Source organism: Heptranchias perlo, chromosome 8 (assembly GCF_035084215.1).
Source record: "Heptranchias perlo isolate sHepPer1 chromosome 8, sHepPer1.hap1, whole genome shotgun sequence".
Taxonomy (NCBI): Eukaryota; Metazoa; Chordata; class Chondrichthyes; order Hexanchiformes; family Hexanchidae; genus Heptranchias; species Heptranchias perlo.
In genome coordinates this window covers 74,235,296-74,258,809 of record NC_090332.1, presented here as the reverse complement: position 1 = coordinate 74,258,809, position 23,514 = coordinate 74,235,296, and the positions used below count along the sequence as shown (strand labels likewise).

Sequence of the window (23,514 nt, the reverse complement as noted above, 5' to 3'; positions counted from 1 at the left end):
TCAAGACAAACTGGTAGGAGGTAGATTAAGTTTGGTGTGAGTAAGCTCAAATTCGATGCCAAAATTCCTCCAAATCGTCCAATTCACACCTCATGTAAGTGTGCTTGTGAGCAAATTGCATGGAAGGTGGTTGAAAGCTGTCTGATCCCAAAGTGTTGAATCAGCCAAATTTGTTTTTAATCATCTCCGTCAAACACCGAAATAAAGTTGGCTGCTTCACGGACCATTTATTAGTGGGCGAGCTGTATATAGTAAGTGTGACTTTAGAAGCTGCTGAACTTCGAAGAGGAGCTCCTGTAATTTGGAAGGAACAGTTCATTTCAAACGGAACTGCTTTGAACTATAATGAGCTTTCATTGTAATCGTATGTGTCAATATTTAAAGTAGTGCAATTTAAAGCTTGATAGCTTTATTCTGCATCTGTAATTAGTTGAAAGCTACTTTTATAGAGTGGTCCCAGCTGCGGTCAGGATCTGTTGATGAGATGTTTGCATTGGGCCAATACTCATCGTCTTGCATTCTACTTCTGGGAGCCTTGGCTTTATAAAAAAAGGCATAGAATACAAAAGCAAGGAAATTTTGCTAAATCTTTCTAAATCACTGGTTAGGCCTTTTTAAAAGAAACTTTTATGTATTTTTTTAAAAGCAGGTCTGTGATCTGCACAAGGCAAACTTTCGCCTCTAAAGTAATCTTTCTTCAAATTTGCACTGGGAAATGTTGCTAAATAGAATGGCCCAGGGCCAATCTGATTTAAAAATAAAACCTCAAGATTCAGTACTTGGTTTCTCATAGCAACCATTCTCGAAGGTTAGAAATATCCCAGTTTCTCAGTGTGACCATAACACAATAGAGTAGAGCTCATACACTGTTCAAAGGGGGGTGCCCAGAAGTCTGAATGCCTATTTTGTTTGACCAATAAGAGTGACACTGGGTTGCCCCAATAGAAACAATTCTGTAAGTGTCCCCTTATGTTCAGGAGACACAGCTAATAGAATAATTTAGACACAAATCTAGTTTGAACAAAACAAAAGAAAACACATAATCCAAATCATAATAATTATGCCAAACCTTTACAAATCAATGGTTTGGCCTCAGCTGGAGTATTGTACCAAGGATGTCAAGGCCTTAGAGAGGGTGCAGAGGAGATTCACCAAAATGAAACCAATGATAAGGAACTTCAATTATGTGGAGAGACTAGAGAAGCTGGGGTTGTTCTCCTTGGAGCAGAGAAGGTTAAGGGGAGATTTAATAGAGGTGTTCAAAATTATGAGAGGTTATGAGGGGTTTTGATGTAGTAAATAGGGAGAAACTGTTTCCACTAGCAGATGGGTTGGTAACCAGAGGACACAGATTTAAGATAATTGGCAAAAGAACCAGAAGGGAGAAGAAGAGAATTTTTTTATGCAGCAATTTGGAGCGTATTTTACTTTAAAAGGTGCTATATAAATACAAATGGTTATAAAAGAAGATATTTTATGGTTTGAAGTGTAACTGCTTTGTGTCATATGTAATATAATACCTTGAAGAAGCAACAAGCACATATCCTTCCCTAATCCCTCTGCCTTGGCTACTTTCTTGTCTGCTTTCAAAAGCCTACTGAAAATATCCTTTTCCTTGACACTGCTTTTGCCCTCTCCCCTACTTTCCATATAATCCCTTTTTCTTCTGATAATCACCCACCTTCTTTCCATTCCCTATAAAAAGAATTCCCATATGTTTTTCTTTACATGAGAAATGCAAGTTGCTGTTGAGTTTGCGACAGACTTTCTGGCAAAATTCAGGTACATTATTCCATTCATAATACAAATCAAGCCGTGATTTATATGAATGCATTTTCAATGACATGTTCACTGTATCACAATTACATGGACAACACTGCACTCTTACTGTGAACGTTACCCCACCTTTTTCCTCCTTTGTTTCTAGTACCTTCTGTGTTCTTACAGCCTTGTATTCAATACACTTTACTGGCAACAGTCAATGTTAAATGTAGTGCACCTTATGAATCAGAGCAGGTATGATCACAATTTTTCAAAGCATATGTGAAAACTCTCACTGGTTTTATTATAACTGCTGCAAAATGTATCGCATTTACATCATTTATTCACTGGAACATTTCTTACTATCATGGCAATGCAATTTCTGTTCGCTGTTGGAGATTTTCTGACAAAGCAGTAATGAACTCAAAAAGCTGCGAGTGCAAAGTACATCTCACCCTAAGCTCTATTTTTGGACGGTGGAAAACTCACCAATGAAGTGCACCTTGATGTGCTAGAACTTAAGATACTATTTAATCAGCTCAAACTCAATTTAGTAATAAAATTATTAAACTAGCAGATCTCCCAAGGCGCTTTCTAACAACTGGAGTGAGATACCAAAACGTCTTTATAGAGGTTAGTTCATCTCTTGTGGCATTGCTCAGGGTGAGACAATGGTGACCATGTCTTCCTGTAACTGTGTCTGTGCCTGCGTCCTATTAATCTTCCCCCCATTGTTTGTCTGCCTGTTTTGAACTGTTGTCTTCTCTCTTTCTGTACATATGCCAGTGAAATACTTTGGTTGTTTGTGGTCTAAGCGTATTTTATTTTGTCGCTAGACGGCCTGTCTTGTGTGTCTTATATTTGGTGCACATGGTTTGGAGGGTCTTTCTATTTTAACTCTGTGCGTGCCTTTGTGTTTACAGTTTTCAGCCTTCTACTTTTTTTCCTACTCTAGGTACTTTGGGCTGAAGTGTTTAAGACAGCTTTGGCTCCATCAGTAACGCTCTCTCCTCTGAGTCAGAAGGTTGTGGGTGTACGCTCCACTCCAGAGACTTGAGCACAAAATCGAGACTGACACTCCAGTGCAGTACTGAGGGAGTGCTGCACTGTCGGAGGTGCCGTCTTTCAGATGAGATGTTAAGCCGAGGTCCCACCTGCCCCCTCAGGTGGATGTAAAAGATCCCATGGCAATATTTCGAAGAGGAGCAGGGGAGTTCTCCCCCATGTCCTGGCCAATATTTATCCCTCAACTAACACCACTAAAAAGCAGATTATCTGGTCATTACTGTTTGTGAGACCTTACTGTGTGCAAATAGGCTGCCGCATTCCCTATGTTACAACAGTGACTACACTTCAAAAAGTACTTAATTGGCTGTCCTGATGTCGTGAAAGGCACTATATAAATACAAGTCATTTTTTTTCTCACAGGTGAGCCCTTGAGGAGGTTTAAACTTGATGCAACACCCAGATTAGCTTGCCCAGCATAACAGAGAATCCTTCTTCAGGTACAAATTCTTTCTAGCCTTAATGCCTTGCATTTATTTAGCATCTTTAACATTGATAAACTTCAGATGTGTAATAAAAAGGATGCCATGCCCTAGGATGAGATATTAAGGTGGGGTGACCAAACACTTGGTCAAAGAAATGGGTTGCAAGGAGGTGGTGGAGTGATTTATGGAAGGAATTCCAGGGAGAGGGACCTACATGTCTGAAGGCACAGCTGCAAATGGTGGGTCACAGTAAAGAGGGGGGGTACAAGAGGCCAGGGACAGGCATGGAGAGTTGGGGGTGGTGGGTGGGGGCAGGGTGGGGGTGAAGAATTGTAGAGATGGAGGAGGTGGCAGAGGTAGGGTGTGGAGAGGCCATGAGGAGATATAAACATGAGGGTGAGAATTTTAAATAAGGCACTGGGGGACTGGGAGCCATTATAGATTCAAATTTCTAGATGATGATATTCCAGTCTTCTCCAGTCCCTTCTTGGTGGCTCTTCTCATGAGCCACATTTTCACCAGGTAACATACGTCTGAGGAGCCAACCAATCATGCTGGAAAATAAAGAAGGGAATAGATTGTGTTTGTGTAGACAGTTTGTTTCAACTAAATAGGTTCGGGAGGACCAGGGATCACAGTCTCAAGTTATGTAAGGCTAGAAGTAAGCTAGGTGTCAGGAGGTGGTTCGCTTCCCAGAGAATGGTAGACCTGTGGAACAGGCTGCCGGCTCGTGTGGTGAACGCTGATTCGCTGAATTCCTTCAAGCGAGGGCTGGACCTGTTTCTGGGTGGGGCAGAGATCGCCTCGTACAAAAGGTAGGTACTGTATAGAATTATCAGGGTCAGAGTGAGCTCCTGGACTAGTTTAGATCACCTAAAGGCATTATATAGAATTATAGAATCATAGACTAATACAGCACAGAAGGAGGCCATTTGGCCCATCATGCTTGTGCTCTCTGAAAGAGTTACCAATTAGTCCCACTCCCCTACTCTTTCCTGATAGCTCTGCAAATTTTTCCTTTTCAAGTATTTATCCAATTCCCTTTTGAAAGTTACTATTGAATCTGCTTCCATCACCCTTTTAGGCAGTGCATTCCAGATCATAACAACTCGCTGAGTAAAAAAATTTCTTCTCATCTCCCCCTGGGGTTTTTTTGCCAATTATCTTAAGTTTGTGTCCCCTGGTTATAGAGGAATTTTCCAGATTTTATTCCCTAATTGGCCTGAGTTTTTATCTGGTTTTTGCCTCTCCCAAGAGATTATATGGCTTTCGGGGGAGGGGTTGTATATATCGTGATGCACAAGACATCACAATTATATGGGATAGGCTGGATGCACCAGTGGGTCTTTTCCTGTCCGTCATTTTTCGTATGTTCTTAAGATGCAGGGAACACATAATGCCCTTAAAAGCTAGGCATTGTGGGCACTCACTGAAAACCATGCACTGACTTGCAGAATTCTTTGCCAGTGGGACACAGACCATGTGGCTAGTAACAGAATGGTATCCTTTTCTGTTGATTGATGCCATGGGATGTCCCAAAGATGATTAAGTAACCACAGGAGCAGTTAATGGTTTCCTGCATCCTTCCAATACCACACCTTTCATAGAACCCTGCTCTCCCCCTCCCCTTCATCTGTTGAAGAACTGCAGCATTTTGTGCAATGTAGTTACCAATATGTTCAAATGGGGCATCTAAACTCCCCAGTAATTCATCAGCGAGTTGCAAACTGGCAGGAGGGTGCGGCATAAGAGTTGAGTGTCATTGCCAAATTTTGCCACCACTGGTGGTGCAGTGCTGATGTTGCTCCTTGGCACCAGGTCTGGTTCCAGGAAGTGACACAATGACCAGGATTCTCCTCTCAGTGGCAGGGTGAGATTTCCACCCATCCCTCTTGACAGCGCTGCAACACTGACCCAGTTTTCTGGGTTGGGGATCCTCAGCTATGCATGGTGGGGTCCTGGTGGGATACTCGCTGCCAAGAGCTGAGATATTGCAGCGGGAATGTTACTGTAACACCAGAGGAGGCAGCCAGGTGGTTGAAGGTGGCAGGAGTGCCCTGAAGACTTACACAGTGTCTGCCTTGTAGAGAGAACCTCAGGGCTGTTCCTACTGCTTCTTGGGGTTCTACCGCCACCTTCCATATAGCAGCTCCGAGAAGTAATAAAAGGGGAGGATGAGGGAAAAATACACTGGGGACCCAGGCCCTGATGCCATTTATATGCAGCACATGGGGAAGGAGCAGTCAGCAGAAGTCCTGAGGTTGGGGGGAGACTGAGAAGGAAAGTGCAGCAGTAGTAGGCCTCACTGGCTGAATTTTCCCATCATTCCCTGCTGCTATCCCATCCAAATTCAGGCCAGATCACAGGAGAATCCAACCAACTGATCTCCTCTGGATCGCCACTGGATTTTCACTGGCTCTTGCTGCAGCTCGAATACCATCCGTTATCAGGTCCCACTAACTTGATCTGCAACTGCAGTCAAGATCTGAGTAAATTTTGTACAAATCCAGTTAATTTCTGTTTAGCAAGTTATTAACTACCAATGAAACCGTGAAATAGGCACTCAAGTAAATGCCTCAATTTCAGCTTGCTTACAAGTAATGAGGCATATACGACCTACACTCACAATGGAACTGCCCAGAGCTCAAAGCAACATAGTGACTTAGGCTATTCACCAGAGTCAGAGCGCTACCCCAGATTCCAACATCTTAGGCGTCTAAGCTGCTAGCCAATTAAAATGAACTCCTAATGCAAATCTTATTCACAAATTGAATACGGCATTAGCTGTACATTACCCAAGATGACTTTGCTGAAGGTACATTAATAGATTTGTAATTGTAATTTCTCCTTAGAGAACCATCTGCAATCATTGAGCACGCGAAGCTTTATGGAAGTTATATCCGAAGGGATTCAGTAATAGCCCGTCTGGTGCTCCAATAGCCTATATCCAGCTAAACTTGATCCAGAATATATTTTTTTTAACAATCAGCCTTCAAAATCACTGTAGTGGACGTTTCCTCATCCTTTGCATTTTGATTTCCACCTAATGACATTGCATTTGCTTTTCAAGAGACATATGTTGAAAAGAAACATGATCATTACTGCAGACCAATTACATTTGTTATTCCAAATTTGAATAAAAAATGTGTTACATTCAAATCTGGTTCCAAACAAAAAAGAGATGCTTTACGGTGGTCAAGATTTCTGTTGTCTGAGCAGTGTCCTCATGACTTTTATTAAAACAGCCCATCTACTTTTGGTGTGAAACATAACTGAAAGATAATTAATTTGATAATTACTTTAGATATTCTCTCAGGTTTAGCATCACTTATAAATGAACCTCAAAGCCAAATGAACTGGCCAGTACCCTCATTGCCCAATATCATAGGAACATGGGAACAGCAGTAGGCCATTCAGCCCCTCGAGCCTGTTCCACCATTCAATTAGCTCATGGCTGATCTGTATCTTAACTCCATCTACCTGCCTTGGTTCCGTAATCCTTAATACCCTTGCCTAACAAAAATCTATCAATCTCAGTTTTGACATTTTCAATTAATCTAGCCTCAACAGCTTTTTGGGGAAGAGAGTTCCAGATTCCCACTACCCTTTATGTGAAGAAATGCTTCCTTACATCACCCCTGAATGGCCTAGCTCTAATTTTAAGATTATGGCCTCTCGTTCAGGACTCCCCCACCAGAGAAAATAGTTTCTCTCTATCTACCCTATCAAATCCTTTAATCATTTGAAACACCTCAATTAGATCATCCCTTAATCTTTTATATTCAAGGGAATACAAGCTTAGTCTATGCAACCTGTCCTCATAATTTAACCCTTTTAGCTCAGGTATCATTCTGGTGAATCTGCGCTGCACCCCCTCAGAGGACAATATATTCTTCCTGAGGTGCGGTGGCCAGAATTAGTTAAACAATATTGTGATCTGGGGTTTCTAGCAGTAAGATCCCTCATTCCGAATAGGGGTTACTATGAGCTTGCATGTGGTGGCATGTGCATTCTCCTATCTTTAAGGAAGTGGACTGAAAAGCACTCTAGTGAGAAGAGGCTGATTGTAAGCTAACAAACTGGTTTACTTTACATGTAATACATGACTGAACAGAATACAGTTATCTGTGAAATGTAATCAATTCCTCATCACTCCTTGTAAGCTGGAAAATTAAAATATGCAACTTTGCAGTTTTGATATGGTCCTAACTCCATTTAAAAGTCAGCAATCTCAGACCTAACCTAAGAATGTGAGACCTCCATATCTCACCTTGACTGTTCCAGGCTCAAGAAACAAGATTAACTACGCGTGGGAGGGAGTAAGGGAACAAAAGCTAGATCTCTGACACCTCCTTCAGCTCTCCGTCATGGATTGCTTTGCCAAGCTGCCAATTATTTATGCTACCACCTTGATTGAGATCCCCTTTTGGTGTGGAAGCCATAGCAACTACATTGCCTATTTAGCTAAGCCCCCTGCTGTGTGCAATGAATAGAAGTCATTCTTGCATTACAAGTGCAAACTTCTCTGGAATGCGCTACCAACCAACTCCCCCTCCCCCCATCTCAAAACTGATATGAACTGTTACACTGCAAGTTAACCTGTTTACCCTCAAGAGGACCCATTAGGATTCCAAATGATCTTTTATTCAGCATCTGCAGAGTTTTGTTATCAGGTCAGATCAATATGCTGGAAATCCAGGAATTAACCCTTTGTAACACATCTTTATATTACAAATATAGTATGAATTAAATCAAAAAACCCCTCTGGGCCAAATAGGTAAAATAGGTAAAAATCTCAAAACTTTACTGCTTCTAATATGAACATTTAATGCCCAGTATACAATGGCGGTCAATGGGATTTAAAAGATATTTAATGAGAATGAGGATAAAGTTTTGGTTTACTGTGTGAGATCAGTCCAACTATATGTATGATGTGGGGATGCCGGTGATGGACTGGGGTGGACAAATATAAGGAGTCGCACAACACCAGGTTATAGTCCAACAGCTTTATTTGAAATCACAAGCTTTCGGAGCTTTGCTCCTTCGTCAGGTGACTCACCTGACGAAGGAGCAAAGCTCCGAAAGCTTGTGATTTCAAATAAAGCTGTTGGACTATAACCTGGTGTTGTGCGACTCCTTACAACTATATGTAGGCTGCCTGCCATGGTGCAATATAGAACATGGTACCCTCATTTTCATCAAAAGCGATAAATTTCACAAAATACTCATCTTATATTAAGTATATTCTCATTCATTGGTTGCAATTACATTAACAAATTTAGTGAATTTTTTGCAAACTGGTTTCTGAATTACCTACAAAGTGGAGTTCTAAGTTGTTTGGTATTAGGCAGCAATGGGGTTAGCACTATGGTTTTGTTGAATAGTAAGTGATAGCTGCCAATGTATCTGAGCTTACTTTAAAATTCCAGCACCAGACATTTCACATTAGTCTAAAAACCTAATCAAGTACATTTTATGTATTTAAGCATATTCATTTAACATTTAGAGGCCAAGGTTTTGAATGTGTACTCCTACTATGAAGCTTGTCCATTGGAAATCACAGTACAGTCCCATGATTTTCCATCTATTAATGCTAATGGGCTGAACATAATGGGGAGTATGTCCCTAATTTGCTGATATAGATTCATGGTGGGTGAGGCTTTGTGTGGAAATTGCACATTTGGAGAGAAGCTCTAGAGAGTCTAGAAATTGCTGTTTGCCTCATAAGCAGTTAGACACTGCCTCCATTCCTTTGATATTCCTTTGCGATTTTAAACTGTTTTAAATGGGTTAACATCCCTGTTTCAATAGTAGATGGAGAAATGTCATTGAATGCGGAGAGCATCCAGCTGCTAATATCACTATAGTAATTCCTGGGCCCATGTGTGATCGTGTCCCTTGCCTCGGTGTTTGCACTAATGATGGTAAGGTCTCTTGGGAGTGATTGAGGGCTGCTGGATGACCAATACACTCCACTTCTGGATTCATTTCTTATGTCATGTGTTCAATTTTCAAATCAGACTGCAGTGTGATAACATGATTTTACTTGATATAACATTTACCAGAAAACCTGTTCAAGAAGGCCCACCACCATCTTCTCAAGGGAAACTAGGGATGAGCAATACTTTACAGCCTTACCAGTGATGCTCACATCCCAACAAATAAAAAAAAGTTCATCTGAGATTGCAGTTCTGATTGATGTATTCAAAATCCTAAGGGTTATAGACAAGCTAAATCCTTGACAAGATCATAAACTCCACAATAGAGGGAGCTCAGTCTCAGGTGAAAAAAACATGTGCAGACAGCTTAGATTCAATTAGAGTGTGGCGGAATGAGTGGAATTCACTTCCCAAGGAGGAAGATTGTCAGTAACTTCAGGAAGGAGCAGGATGGATATTTGGTGAGTGAAGTGGTTGAGGACCTAAGTGGCATGCAATATATTTCTGTTGAAAAGTGTACATGCATGACATTGGGGTGGGGGGGGGTAGTTAAACAGGCCCTCTTTTGATGAACTTCATGATAGGTGAGCCTGCTGATACTCAATGTCTACACTGGTATCTGGACATAATGGCTGGGACTTTCTGCTCTGGCACATCTTCAGTGCAGTAGGTGTTCTGCAGGCCCCACTGGCCAAGCCCTGACCCCAGGTGATTTTTTTTTGGTGGGCTCCTGGGTGGATTCCAGCCTCTTGTCAGACAGGGAGCACCTTCCAAACCTGTGAGATCCACCACCTAGAAGAACAAGGGCAGTAGGTGCATGGGAACACCATCACCTCCAGGTTCCCCTCCAAGTTACACACCATCCTGACTGGGACATATGTCACTGCTCCTTCATCATCGCTGGGCCAAAATCCTGGAACATTGTGGGAGCACCTTCACCACATGGACTGCAGCAGTTCAAGAAGTAGTCACCACCAAGGCCAACTAGGGATGGACAATAAATGCTGACCTTGCTAGCGATGTCCACATCCCAAGAATGAATTTTTTAAAAGATGCAGCAGGCCTGAGGTCCCTGCCACAACGTAATCAGGGCCAGCTGCAGAGATTGTGGGAAATTTTATTTTTAAAACCAACAAAAATTTAGATTTTGCATGGCTCGAAGGTTTAAAATTAATTAATTCAACCCCCCTACTCTACAGGCCAGAGCAACGCTGGATGCTAGGAATGTACTTGTGTTCCTCCTGGCCACCATTGCCAGGGCACAAATCACAGGACATATCCGGGGTGATGTACTCAGGTCAGTTGCATACCCTTTGAGTAGGTCTCAGGGTAGGTGCATTCTACATTCCCCCCTCACTTAATGCAGAAAATCCTGGAAGTGACAGGGGAAGAGCAGTTCCTGAGTATCCATGCAAATGGGTGCAGGGAACCTCAGTTTAACATCTCATCTGAAAGGCAACATTTCCAACTATGCAATACTCCCTTATTACCACATTGAAATGTCAGCCTAAATTACATGCTTAAATCCCGGGGTGGGACTTGAACCCATTGCCTTCTGATTCAAGGCGAGTGAGTTAACATTGAACCAAGATAATACTTAAAAAGCTGAATAACTCCTCTATGTGCCGTAGAGGCTGTAACCTACTTTAGAACAGGTGCAAGTCAACAGCACCCAGTTATACTGCTAGCTTTGCACCATTGCCTCGTCAGGAAAAGTGGAATGAGTAAGGCTGCATGAACAGAATTACAATCACCCAAATACACCAGTTAAAATTTTAAAGTTAGCGGAATTGATGAGGCAATGGGTTCTTTCCTCAATACAAACTATAAACGAAAATAAAGTTTGAATCTTGCTTTCGACTGCTTCCATTTATATTGTAGCTGGTGCAACGCCCAGGAAATGCGAGACTGCCTCGTAAACTTGCCAGAATTCAATGCACCGTCCCATTTCCAAGTTATGCTGCAGTTTTTGCACGATACATCTGTACAAAACTAGAGCACAAGCGAGCAACTAATTACACAACTTGACTCCGCTTTACCTTCAGTGTGAACAGCAGACACGTAGGTCCAATTGTACCTCTGCACAATATCCAGCATGGCCCTGGCTTGGAGGGTATCTGAAGGAACAACCCGGAGGAAATATTGAAACAGTGTCTTGTCACTCAGGTCGATGCTTGTGGCCGAGTAGGCGATCTGGGGAATGTTGAAGAGCTGCAGGAGGTTCTGTACTTGGATGGCCACGGAACTGGAGCCTGGCCCAATGACCCCAGCTATGGGGGTCTTGGCTTTTGACCCAGAGACTGGTCCTTCGAGACACTGGGTCAGTCCATCCCGCTCGTTCCGCATTGAGATGAGGGAGTCTCGGATAAACTCGATACTTTGCTCCAGCGCAACCGACGAGTGCCAGCAAGAGTCTCTGATCTCGCAGCCCAGGGTGATGTTGGGCAGGAGGTTGAGGTCGGCGTTGATCTTATCCAGAGTATGGAACATGGCTTCTACTCGCTGGATCCCATACTGCTCTCGAATTTCTCCACATTTCCTCTCGGGCACCCTCTCGGCCGGGGGCTGATGATGCACCGAGAAGAGAGCCCCAATGATCACATCGCCATCCTTCCGAGCCACCGAGCGTTGAGCCGAGTTCATGGACAGCAGAACTCGCTTCCCGACTTCTTGCTCTTGGACGCTTAGAATCATTGGGAGGAAGATTAGCCAAAGGGTCACCATTTCAATGCAAGAATAATGCTTGCAGCGTCCGACCCTGCTCATCATGGTCATCCTCTTACAAGATGTGTTAAGACGAACGGTTTATGATTTGAAAAGGTCATCCAGTCGGACCAAACATACAGTTGCACCTGGAAAAGGAAAAAATCATGAAAAACTCAAAAGAGGAATGAAACACACCACGTGGTCCAATTTACAGTAATGAAGTTTGAGCGGGGACCCAGAATTATAATTCTGGTGTCAGAACGACCTTGATGCAAAGCCAAAAAAAAGTGCATGCAAAAAGTCTAGGCAAGTTCTTGGGAATCCACTCATCGAACTTGTGCCGTGTATAAATGGCGATTTCAGATTAACAATTAAACACCAACGAATGAGAACTGGGCTCCCGTGTAAGTATCTACATGCTAAAGATATCTAAACTCGCACACCTTGCAACAGACTGATTTCCCCAGGGGGCAGGCCAGTATTCACCAAAAAACACGACAAATCGCAGATTTCCATCTAAATGTGGTCAGGTCAGATTGGAAGGAGCACATCACAATTATCCGTTCATTTAATTTCAAGCAGCCTTCAGAATGACGGGGCTAACCATTGAATAAAAGGACCATGTTTAAAATCAGTAACACTTTCGTGTACTCCCCCACCCCCCCAAATCAAGGGGATAAGTGCAGGAAAATTTATCCAAGATTTGTTCAGATAGTTTAAAAAACATGTCTTATAATTGATATAATTCCAACGTACATCTACATGAACAGAACATGGAGCTTATAGACAAAATCGCGCACTGTAACCTAGTTACACTAGGATAATACCATTAAGATCCAGGTTCTCATCACAAGTCACTTCAGCAGATCTGCCAAAGGACCTGCATTTACTGAATTTAGATTTAACACGCAGTTGTTAATCTTGGTTCCCCTCCTTGAATTTATGGTTCTGTTAGCTACACTATTCAACATCGATAGATGTAGACTCCCAGCCAGACTATAATACTTGGATATTTACCAGACATCTTCCTGTTTCAGGGATAGATTCAGCACCAAGGTCAGCGCAAAGCCATTCCAACTCTGCCAGCTGGATTCAGACGTTAGCTAACTCCCCAACAAAGTTCACGGTGGATTCTTCAAACTCTGTCTTGCCAAACACATCATATCCAACACTGAGCTGTATACAGGTTGCTGGATAATAGTTCAAATCGGCGGCACGGCGAATGAACCCTATGTGTTACGCAGAAACGCATCGAAGATGCTTGCTCGCACTACTCAGCGCGCACAAGATAAGAGCAAGTCAATAGCAGAAGCAAACCCATGTTTCTACAAGAGAAGCAAGCTAATGTCGATGCATTTGCTCGGGTTAGCCAGCAGAGTATTTGCTTCATAGCCAAATTCTCCACTCCAACCAACTCAGAATTAGCAAGTGAAATTGGAGACTTACCTGCGATCGTCGCAATGATCACACGCCTTATGAGCCAGACGGATCCTGCCTCCTCTCTGCTCCCATTCGCATTAGGGCAGGTCTATCGCATGAAGCTGTTTTGCATGAACACTCCTGCCCTCTGTCTTCCGCTCCATTTTACTACAGAACTGAAATCAGGACATTGCCCCCACTACCGCGACCCCCTCCCTCCCCCACCATCCAACGTTAAGTTGCAGTCTGTTAACGAATTGCACGCAGCCAAAAGTCGAGAGAGGTCGCTCACTGCAGAAACCCGTGCATCTGAAAGGACTCCCTCCACCCCCGGGCGAAATCGTAAATGGTTTTTATTTTTTATAAAAAAAGAACAGGGTCTGTGATCTGCACAAGGCAAACTTTCGCCTCTAAAGTAATCGTTCTTCAAACTTGCACTGGGAAATGTTGCTTTACACTAAGTAAATAGAATGGCCCAGGGCCAATCTGATTTAAAAATAAAACCTCAAGACTCAATACTTGGTTTCTCATAGCAACCATCCCGGAAGGTTAGAAATATCCCAGTTTCTCAGTGTGACCATAACAGAGTTGCCCAGTGTCATCAGCAGAAAAACAATTCTGCAAGGAGTCTCCAGGAGGCACAACTAATAGAATAATTTAGACACTAGCCTACTTTGAACTCATAATCTAAATCCTAATAATTATGCTAATCCTTTGTAAATCACTGGTTAGGCCTCAGCTGGAGGAGTGTGTACTCTGGGCGCCACATTTCATGAAGGATGTCAAGGCCTTGGAGAGGGTGCAGTGGAGAATTACCAGAATGGTACCAGGGAAGAGGGAGTTCAGTTATGTGGAGACACTAGAGTCGCTGGGATTGTTCTCCTTCGAGCAAAGATGATTAAGGGGAGATTTAATAGAGGTGTTCAAAATTATGAAGGGTTTTTATAGAGTAAATAAGGAGAAACGGTTTCCACTGACAGACGGGTCGGTAACCAGAGCACACAGATTTAAATAATTGGCAAAAGAACCAGAGGAGAAATTATTTTGTGCAGTGAGTTGTAATGATATGGAATGCACTGCCTAAAAGGGTGGTGGAAGCAGATTTAGCTTTCAAAAGGGAATTGGATATATACTTGAAAAGGGAAAAATTGCAAGGGAAAGAGCAGGGGAGTGGAATTAATTGGATAGCTCTTTCGAAGAGCCGGCATAGACACAATGGGCTAAATGTCCTCCTTCGATGCTGTAAGATTCTATGATTCTATGATAAAAGGAAGAGAAAAAAATTGATCCCAAGCAGGACTTAACTCACAATTTAAATTGAATAGCTTAGTGCATAAAAATGGAATCTTTTTTTTAAAATTCAGCTGCTTATGTCTTTTGTTATTCATAAATGATATGGCTGCATGATAGTGTACTCTGGGTATAGCCAGCGTCATTGCATATTAAAATGTTTCAATGATTGTTTTGGAATTCTAAGTATATAAAAAAGAAAGTACAAGTGTCTAATCACGACTCTTTGACTGTCTGTCTCAGTTTCTGTCATTGTGTGTCTTTGAGCTATAACCTCTTTCTCTGAAACTTTACATGAACATTTTAAAATTTATTAGATTTTCATTAGTTCTCATAGTTACAGAATTCTTATTTGTTGTTTTTTTTCTGTGTCATTCAAGAAATGTAACACAGGAAGTGTGATGTAACAGATATCAAATGTGTGCTCTTGTACTATTTCTGGTATTATATATATCCTCTTGTTAGAAGATATAGAGTGAAGTTCGAAGACCTGCACTGCAGTTAATAACGTTTTGCATAGTTTCCTTAATAAACCAGAATACCCCTAATTTACATTGAAATGAAGTCTGGAGACGTCCTGGAATGCTCCTAATTGATATTGAAACAAATCTTGGACTCGCTCTGGTGATGCTAGTAACAGTTGGCGCACAGCAGTAAGAAGAGGGTTAGTGACCCCTACCTATGTTGCCCCTCCTGATGGGGTTGTTGAATTTCTTATTGCACTGAACCCATGACCTCAGTACTGTGCTGGTGGTATTCACTCTGTCTCCCAGACTCTTTGCACCACTGTTTTCACCTACCTGTGTGCTGCTGGACTCCTCTCCACTGCATCTAGCAGCATCTCCACTGCATTCCATGTAAAAACCTTCTTCTCCCACCAGTGCTTCCTGCCATTATTGTTCCGTGCCAACTTCCAGTAAAGTTCTGCCAAAGGATCTAGGCCAGCCTACCAAGTTAGTATAGCTCAAGGTCAGCTCTAGGTTGTACCAGCAAGTGTGTAGGTGGATGCATGGATGCATATATGTGCTTGCATGTATGTATGTATATATGTGTGCATGCATGTGTGTACACGTGAATGGCTGTCATGTGTGTGCTGTGTGAGGTACTACTGTAGCACCAAAGAATCACTTTTAACAATCACATTGCATAGTTATAGATGAGTGCACTGATTGCAATCTGTTAAGCGGTGACCAGCAGCAGGTGACTGACATTTTAAACCAGTCCATCTGCTGAGCGCCCATGTGCAGCACCCCACATCTAGCTATCCATAATAATCATCTCTGAAGAATATATTTTTAAAATATTTCTGTAATTGATTTCCATACACAAGGACAGACTTTCAACAGACAGCTGGAAGACTGTTTGGAAGGCAGTCCATATATATGATGAGAACATATGTAGGAAAGCTAATCTGGCAATCCATATCTCTGCTGCAATGTGCAACTGTTAGTCTAATTGGAAAGCGATGGGAGTCCCTTGCTGCAGTATATGATTCTGAACCAATTTGGGTGCCAGTAAGGCATTTCCACTTCAATGTGTGGTTCAAAGTTTAGCTCAGTGCATTTGAGATCACATTAAACAAGCTGTCATTCTTATTTCTGAGCTTCAACAAAAGCACAGCACAGCAATCAAATAGGATAGGAAAGAACACACAGAACTGATGTGAAAGGCCCTAGATGCAACAACAACAATTTGCATTTATATAGCATCTTTAACTTGGTAAAACATCCCAAGGCGCTTCACAGGAGAGTAAACAGACATTAGGACAGGTGACCAAATGCTTGGTCAAAAAGGTAGGTTTTAAGCAGAGTCTTAAAGGAGGAGAGGTGGAGAGGTGAATTGGTTTAGGGAGGGAATTGCAGTGCTTAGGACCTAGATGGCTGATCAAGGCCGCCAGTGGTGGGGCAAAGGAAGTGGGGAATGCATAAGAGGACAGAGTTGGAGGAATGCAGAGTTCTTGGAGAGTGGTAGGGCTGGAGGAGATAGATACAGAGATAGGGAGGGGCGAGGCCATGGAGGGATTTGAACACAAGGATGAGAATTTAAAAATTGAAGCATTGGTGGACCAGGAGCCAATGTAGGTTAGCGAGCACAGGGGTGATGGGTGAGTGGGACTTGGTGCGAGTTAGGATAAAGGTAGCAGAGTTTTGGATAAACTCAAGTTTATGGAGGGTGGAAGATGGGATGCCGGCCAAGAGACCATTGGAATAATCAAGTCTAGAGATAACAAAAGCATGAAGATAAAAACTAAAAGGTACCCCATGGCATTACTCATGGGTAGTTTAGAACTAGACAAATAAAAAGGGGAGGGGAAGATGGGAAGGGGAGTGGGGGAAGAGAGATGGCGGAAGTGGAGGGGAGGGTAAGGAAGATGAGATGATGGGGAGGAGAGGGGAAAGGGAGGGGAGCTAACAGTCAGTGGGAAGGGATGAAGAAAGCACAGTGAGAGAAGGGGATGGGGAGGGAGAGAGGAAGGGAAATGAGAGGGGAGTGTGAAGAAAGGGAAAGGCAAAGGAACGAAGATGGGAGTACTGAGGATGGGGAATTGAGATCAGCAGGGGTAGGGGAATTGAGGCATTGAAAAATCAGCCTTCGGGGAAGGAGAAATACAGTAAGTGGGGAGGCTGTAAATGAGAAATTCATTGGGGGAGGGTACTTGGTTATTGTAAAAGGGGAAATTAAGCAGAGTAGAGATAGCATATGAGGGGCAACCACAGCTGTTATGGGGTTGGGAGGAAAGGATTGGCAGCCAATGGGTAGGTTGAGGGGGAGAAGGCAATTTGCAGGCAGTTGGGGGTTGGAATCAGACATGCCGCATGACAGAAGGGTTGAGATCTAGCTTATTGGGATGGGGGGAAGTGGGGCCAAGATTTTGCTCAGCATGGCAGTGGGGTGGGGGGGGGGGTGGAAGAGAGGACCAAAAATCTTGCTCAGTGGAGGCGGGCAAAACCTTGCTCCTATTGGGCGGGGAGGGGAGAGGGGAGGGGGCCGGTGGCAAAGGCCAGAAATCTTGTTTGGTGTGGGGGAGGGGGAGGGGGAGAACTTGCTCAGGTTAAGGGGGTTTGAGGATCAAAAGCCTGCTGATAGGGGAGGTGGAGCTCAGTTCCAAAATCTTGCTAACTGGATGGGAGGGTGAGGACCAAAATCTTGCTTAGTAGGGGGTGAATTTCACCTGAGAGGCTGCTGTTTGCGATTTGGTATTTTCACTTTGTGTCCTTCACATAACGTCGGGTCTGACCTCATTATAAGCGGTCGGTCGTGTAACGTTATGTTTAGAGTGCCATCTGCAGGTCCAATACCTCCAGGTTCTTGAGACCATTTTTAATATTAGATAGCTCGTTGAATATAGATGCAAGGGGATACATATTGGAACAGGAAATATGAAATGTGTGCATGATGGAAGTGTATCAATAAAAAAGGCTGAAAGGGGCTTGGATGTGATTACTGATCATTCACTGAAATATTCCAGTCAACATGAAACATACTAGCATTTTGCAAAAAATACATTCAATTAGCAATTTATGTTATATTAAACACTGATAAATCTACACTCGATGCATTAAGAACACTTTCCTCAGTTTGGGATTGAGGACAATTGTTGAATCAACAGGAAGCCTTATCCTACCATTAACAAGTGCTGCACTATATGTGGAAGTACTTGATACTAACACTGAATGTTAACACTAGACGTGTGACAGAGGCTGATAGCTAGAAGAGGATTTCTGGCCTGTGAGTGATGCTTCGGCTCATGAGTTTAAAAGGCTCCAAGCTGGAAATTGAGAAGCTGTAAATCACTGAGAAATATACAAACATCTAAATATTTGTATAATAAGACATTTTAATTGCTGCTCTGAACTTCTGACTGTCCAACACATAAGATAATGGCAAATAGTTACCTGTCAAACACTAAACTGGGGAGGTGCAACATGAGCATTGGGAGGCAGCAATATAAAAGTGCATTGCCATGCACTGTGATGATGGTGAGTCTCTGCAAAATTCACAGCACACTAAAAGACAATGAGAAGCCTTGCCCCATTGATCCAATAGATCATCTTAGAATTCTAACTGCTAGTGATGTTGGGTAGTCAGAGGTAGTTTTGAGTATCTTACTGAGGTTGTATGAATTGGTTCCTTCCAGGTGATGCAGAATCAGATAGCCCATGCCTGCCAACCTGGTCAGCTAAGGAGAAACTTTGTGAAGAATGATGGTGGGAGTGGGGAGCAAAATGCTGGGGATATCTGGTCCTTTTTACCATGTCCAGGTTTCAGGTTCCAGCTTCATCAGCCTTAGTGCAGTAAAGATAGGGCCCCTGACCATTTTTGAGTGTCAAACCTAGAATCTTGGCTCAGGTATGGTTGGTCATGCCTACTGGCAAAAGACAACTGTTCAGAATTCAATTGTCTATTGACAGAATTCAATCATTCGCAATCAACAGAATTCAATCCTCTTAGCTGATCTGATGTGTCAGCAGGGCTCAGTTGGTAGCACTCTTACCTCTTGAATCAGAAAGCTGTGGGTTCATAGTCCCACTCCAAAGAGTTGAGCACAAAATCCAGAGAGACACTCCACTGCAGAAGTGAGGGAGTGCTGCAGTGGTGGAGATGCTGTCTTTTGGATGAGATGTTAAACCAAGGCCTCGTCTGCTCTCTCAGGTGGAAGTAAGAGATCCCATGGCACTATCTGAAGAAGAACAGGGGAATTCTCCCTGATGTCCTGGAAAACATTTATCCCTCAACCAACATCACTAAAACAAATGATCTGGTCATTATCATGTTGCTGTTTGTGGGATCTTGCTGTGCGCATATTGGTTGTCACGTTTCCTACATTACAACAGTGACTACACTTCAAAAGTACTTAATTGGCTGTAAAGCACTTTGGGATGTCCTGAGGTCATGAAAGGCGCTATGTAAATCCAAGTTCTTTCTCTAATGTGGACAGAATTCAGTAATTTATGGTCAATAGAATTCAGTCCTGTGCCATTTATAGAATCTAATCATTTACCAGTGACAGAATACTTAAGCTTGCAAGATCAATTGATTCATATGGGCCTTCCCCCAGTTTTGGTCTCTGTGCACTCTGATTCCACAGGAATTGGCAGTTCACCAAAGTATTGCTTCTTCACAAGGTTCAGTCAGAGCTCTTTGCTGCATTGTTCTTTTAAATCCTGTAAACGGGATCCACACTATTTCAGCAGGAATGCAATGTTTAGCAAGTGATCGTTGAGGTTAGCGGGATGGGGCATGGGGATCCTTTAGACATTTCCTTCTATGACTTTGAATGTTGGGCAGTCTGGCATTGAAGTGCCAAGCCTCTGATCCAGGATGTTTCCCAGGGCTCTGAGCCAGCATGTTTTACAGGACCGCCAAAGCTTTTCTTTCATTCATTATTTTTCTTCTCTCCCCTAGAGCCAGGAAGTTGTGCAATGGAGGGCATTGCAGGTCATCAGTCAACCCACACACCCCAAACTGTGGAGTTCAGACATCAACTTAGGAGAGAGTCCTGCAGGAGATTCGATATGTTTTATTAAAGGCCATTATTCCATAGATAAAATGTGGAGAGTAATTGGCTATGAGATGGGAGGTACCGTTTGAAGCTATTTCATTAAATACAGGAAGACCTTTTGCCCGTCCCTTCTTTTTTGTTTCTATTTCTTTTCTTTTTCGGCAGCTTTGTTCTCCTGCCCCAATCTCCAGATTATGGACTATGGATGATTCTTGGCAATCTCCCAATGCTCATGCTGTCCAAAGTTTTTTCATGGCTGGAGATTATACCACAGCACCATCTATAGGATTCCTTCTATTATTTTCCCTAGCTTTAGAATAAACCATTTTACGTCTGTATGCAATTTTCTTCCTTTCAATTGATTGTGTGATCAGTGATTTTCTGCTTCTAATTTCTGATTTACTTCTTTCTGAATTTTCTGATTCACCAATTGCATTACATGAAACTCATATTCTACAAAAATAATTAATCAGTTTCCTCCAACCAGACGTGGTTGCTCCAATAGGGTACAGAAAAGGACTACAAACTACTACTATCTTGGAAATTGTGACCATAGAGGATCTTGATAAAGAACTGCAGGGGTCAATTCCTATCACCTTAACCTGGAGTTAGTGGGACGGTAGCGACCTCAAAATGGAGATGGTTGCCTTACCACCTCACTAACATCAGTGATGCAGGTGGTGCCATTTTGTAAGGGGCCTATCATCGGGTGTCCAAAGGCCCGTCTGATTCAGGCGATAGGCCCCCTCTTAATAAGGAAATTGGGTTCCTAGGACATAAATCGGAACCCGATTGCCATTTTAGATAGGAAGTGGTCGGAGTCTGCACAGTCCGGGCTTCAACCAGTTCCACAGGTGATGGAAGAGAACAGGCTCAGCAAAGATCAGTCTTGAACTATTTTTGTGGGCCCCGGAGGACTAGAAGAGCACCTCCAAGGGCCCAGAAAAAAAATCACGCCACTACCATCCCGGGGCCCCCACCCCCCACGAGACCACACCCCCACCCCACCGACAACTTAGCTTCCTGACAGCAGCTCCAGCCTGATAACCTTTACTGCATCTGGTATGCTGCACCGGGACATCTATTTGACGCCCCGCAACTCACCTGGTGAATGTAAATGAGGCCGGAGCCTCAAAAGATGTCTCACTCTCAAGTCATAGGCCTCATTCACGCTCATCTCCACAGTCATGATCCCCATTCTTTCTGTGATTCCCAACCTGTCCTCATCCCTCGCCTGGAGCTCCCTTCAAGACCTGCTGCCTGGTGTCAGCCTGTGCCTCCACCCAGGCCTGCAACCTATGCTGCCTTCTACCAAGTATCCCAAGGCCATAACCTAGAGCCCGACCTCGCTTTGAGTGTCATCTCCTGCCAGAAGTCTCCATCTGGACATGCAGAAGTTGTGGATTTTACTGCTGGAGTAGTTGGTGGAAAAGACTTCCTGGTGTGACTATGACTCTGTTTTTGGGACTATACCTGTGCACCATCAATAAGTCCGCCAGATACACAGTTAGAGTTGGCAATACGGGTACTGGCTTCGCAATTAACTGCCCTTGCTGTGTCTAATGCCAACAATTGTCAAAGGATGGCGAAGTGAGAAATATTCCATTATGTTTGGTGTTGGTCAGATGGAGGGATCCTACCTGCATTATGCTGTATTCTGTAGAGGCCGAGCTTGTGCTTTCAGCAGCTGGACCAATTCCTGTAACTTTATGGCCTCGATTTTTACTCGCGGGCGTTAATCATAGAATCATAGAAAGGTTACAACACGGAAGGAGGCCATTCGGCCAATCGAGTCTGCACCGGCTCTATGCAAGAGCAATCCAGCTGGTCCCACTCCCTTGCCCTATCCCCGTAGCCCTGCAAATTTTTTCCTTTCAAATACTTACCCAGTTCCCTTTTGAAGGCCATGATTGAATCTGCCTCCACCGCCCTCTCGGGCAGTGCATTCTAGATCCTAACCACTCGCTGTGTAAAAAGATTTTTCCTCGTGTCATCTTTGGTTCTTTTGCCAATCACCTTAAATCTATGTCCACTAGTTCTTGACCCTTCCACCAATGGGAACAGTTTCTCTCTATCTACTCTGTCTAGACCCTTCATGATCTTGAATACCTCTATCAAATCTCCTCGCAACCATCTCTGTTCCAAGGAGAACAACCCCAGCTTCTCCAGTCTATCCACATAACTAAAGTCCCTCATCCCTGAAATCATTCTAGTGAATCTCTTCTGCACCCTCTCTAAGGCCTTCACATCTTTCCTAAAGTGCGGTGCCCAGAACTGGACACAATACTCCAGTTGTGACCGAACCAGTATTTTATAAAGGTTCATCATGACTTCCATACTTTTGTACTCTATGCCTCTATTTATAAAGCCCAGGATCCCGTATGCTTTTTTAACTGCTTTCTCAACCTGCCATGCCACCTTCAACGATTTGTGCACATACACCTTCAGATCTCTCTATTCCTGTAACCCTTTTAGAGTTGTGCCCTTTAGTTCATATTGCCTCTCCTCGTTCTTCTTACCAAAATGTATCACTTCACATTTTTCTACGTTAAATTTCATCTGCCACTTGTCTGCCCATGCCACCAGCCTGTCTATATCCTCTTGAAGTCTACCACTATCCTCCTCACTGTTTACTACCCTTCAAAGTTTTGTGTCATCTGCAAATTTTGAAATTGTGCCCTGTACACCCAAGTCCAAATCAATAATATATATCAAGAAAAGCAGTGGTCCCAGCACCGACCCCTGGGGAACACCACTGTACACCTCCCTCCAGTCCGAAAAACAGCCGTTCACCGCTACTCTCTGTTTCCTGTCATTTAGCCAATTCTGTGTTATTGTTGCTACTGCCCCCATGGGCTGCAATCTTGATGATAAGCCTACCATGCAGCACTTTATCAAACGTCATCTACCCTCTCTGTTACTTCATCAAAACTCTATCAGGTTAGTTAAACACGATTTGTCTTTAACAAATCCGTGCTGGCTTTCCCTAATCAATGCACACTCGTCCAAGTGACTGTTAATTCTGTCCCGGATTATCGTTTCTAAAAGCTTCCCCACCACTGAGGTTAAACTGACTGGCCTATAGTTGCTGGGTTTATCCTTACACCCTTTTTTGAACAAGGGTGTAACATTTGCAATTCTCCAGTTCTCTGGCATCACCCCCGTATCTACGGATGTTTGGAAGATTATGGCCAGTACATCCGCAATTTCCACCCTTACCTCCCTCAACAACCTAGGATGCATCCCATCCGGACTTATCTACTTTAAGTACAGCTAGCCTTTCAAGTACCTCTTCTTTATCAATTTTTAGCCCATCCAGTATCTCAACTAGATCATCCTTTATTGAGACTCTGGCAGCGTCTTCTTCCTTGGTAAAGGGCAGGATTGGGTACTAATTATTCCTGGA

General features: G+C 43.2%; 1 protein-coding gene across 1 annotated transcript in view; it reads right to left on the bottom strand.

Moving 5' to 3' along the window:
* Positions 1 to 11,965, bottom strand: part of LOC137324234 (metabotropic glutamate receptor 1-like) — a 236,232-nt gene extending 224,267 nt beyond the window's left edge. The window contains exon 1 of the mRNA XM_067988380.1: positions 11,230 to 11,965. Within this exon, the coding sequence (XP_067844481.1) occupies positions 11,230 to 11,965 (736 nt within the window). The remainder of the gene's footprint in view (positions 1 to 11,229) is intronic.
* Positions 11,966 to 23,514: the final 11,549 nt, after the last annotated feature.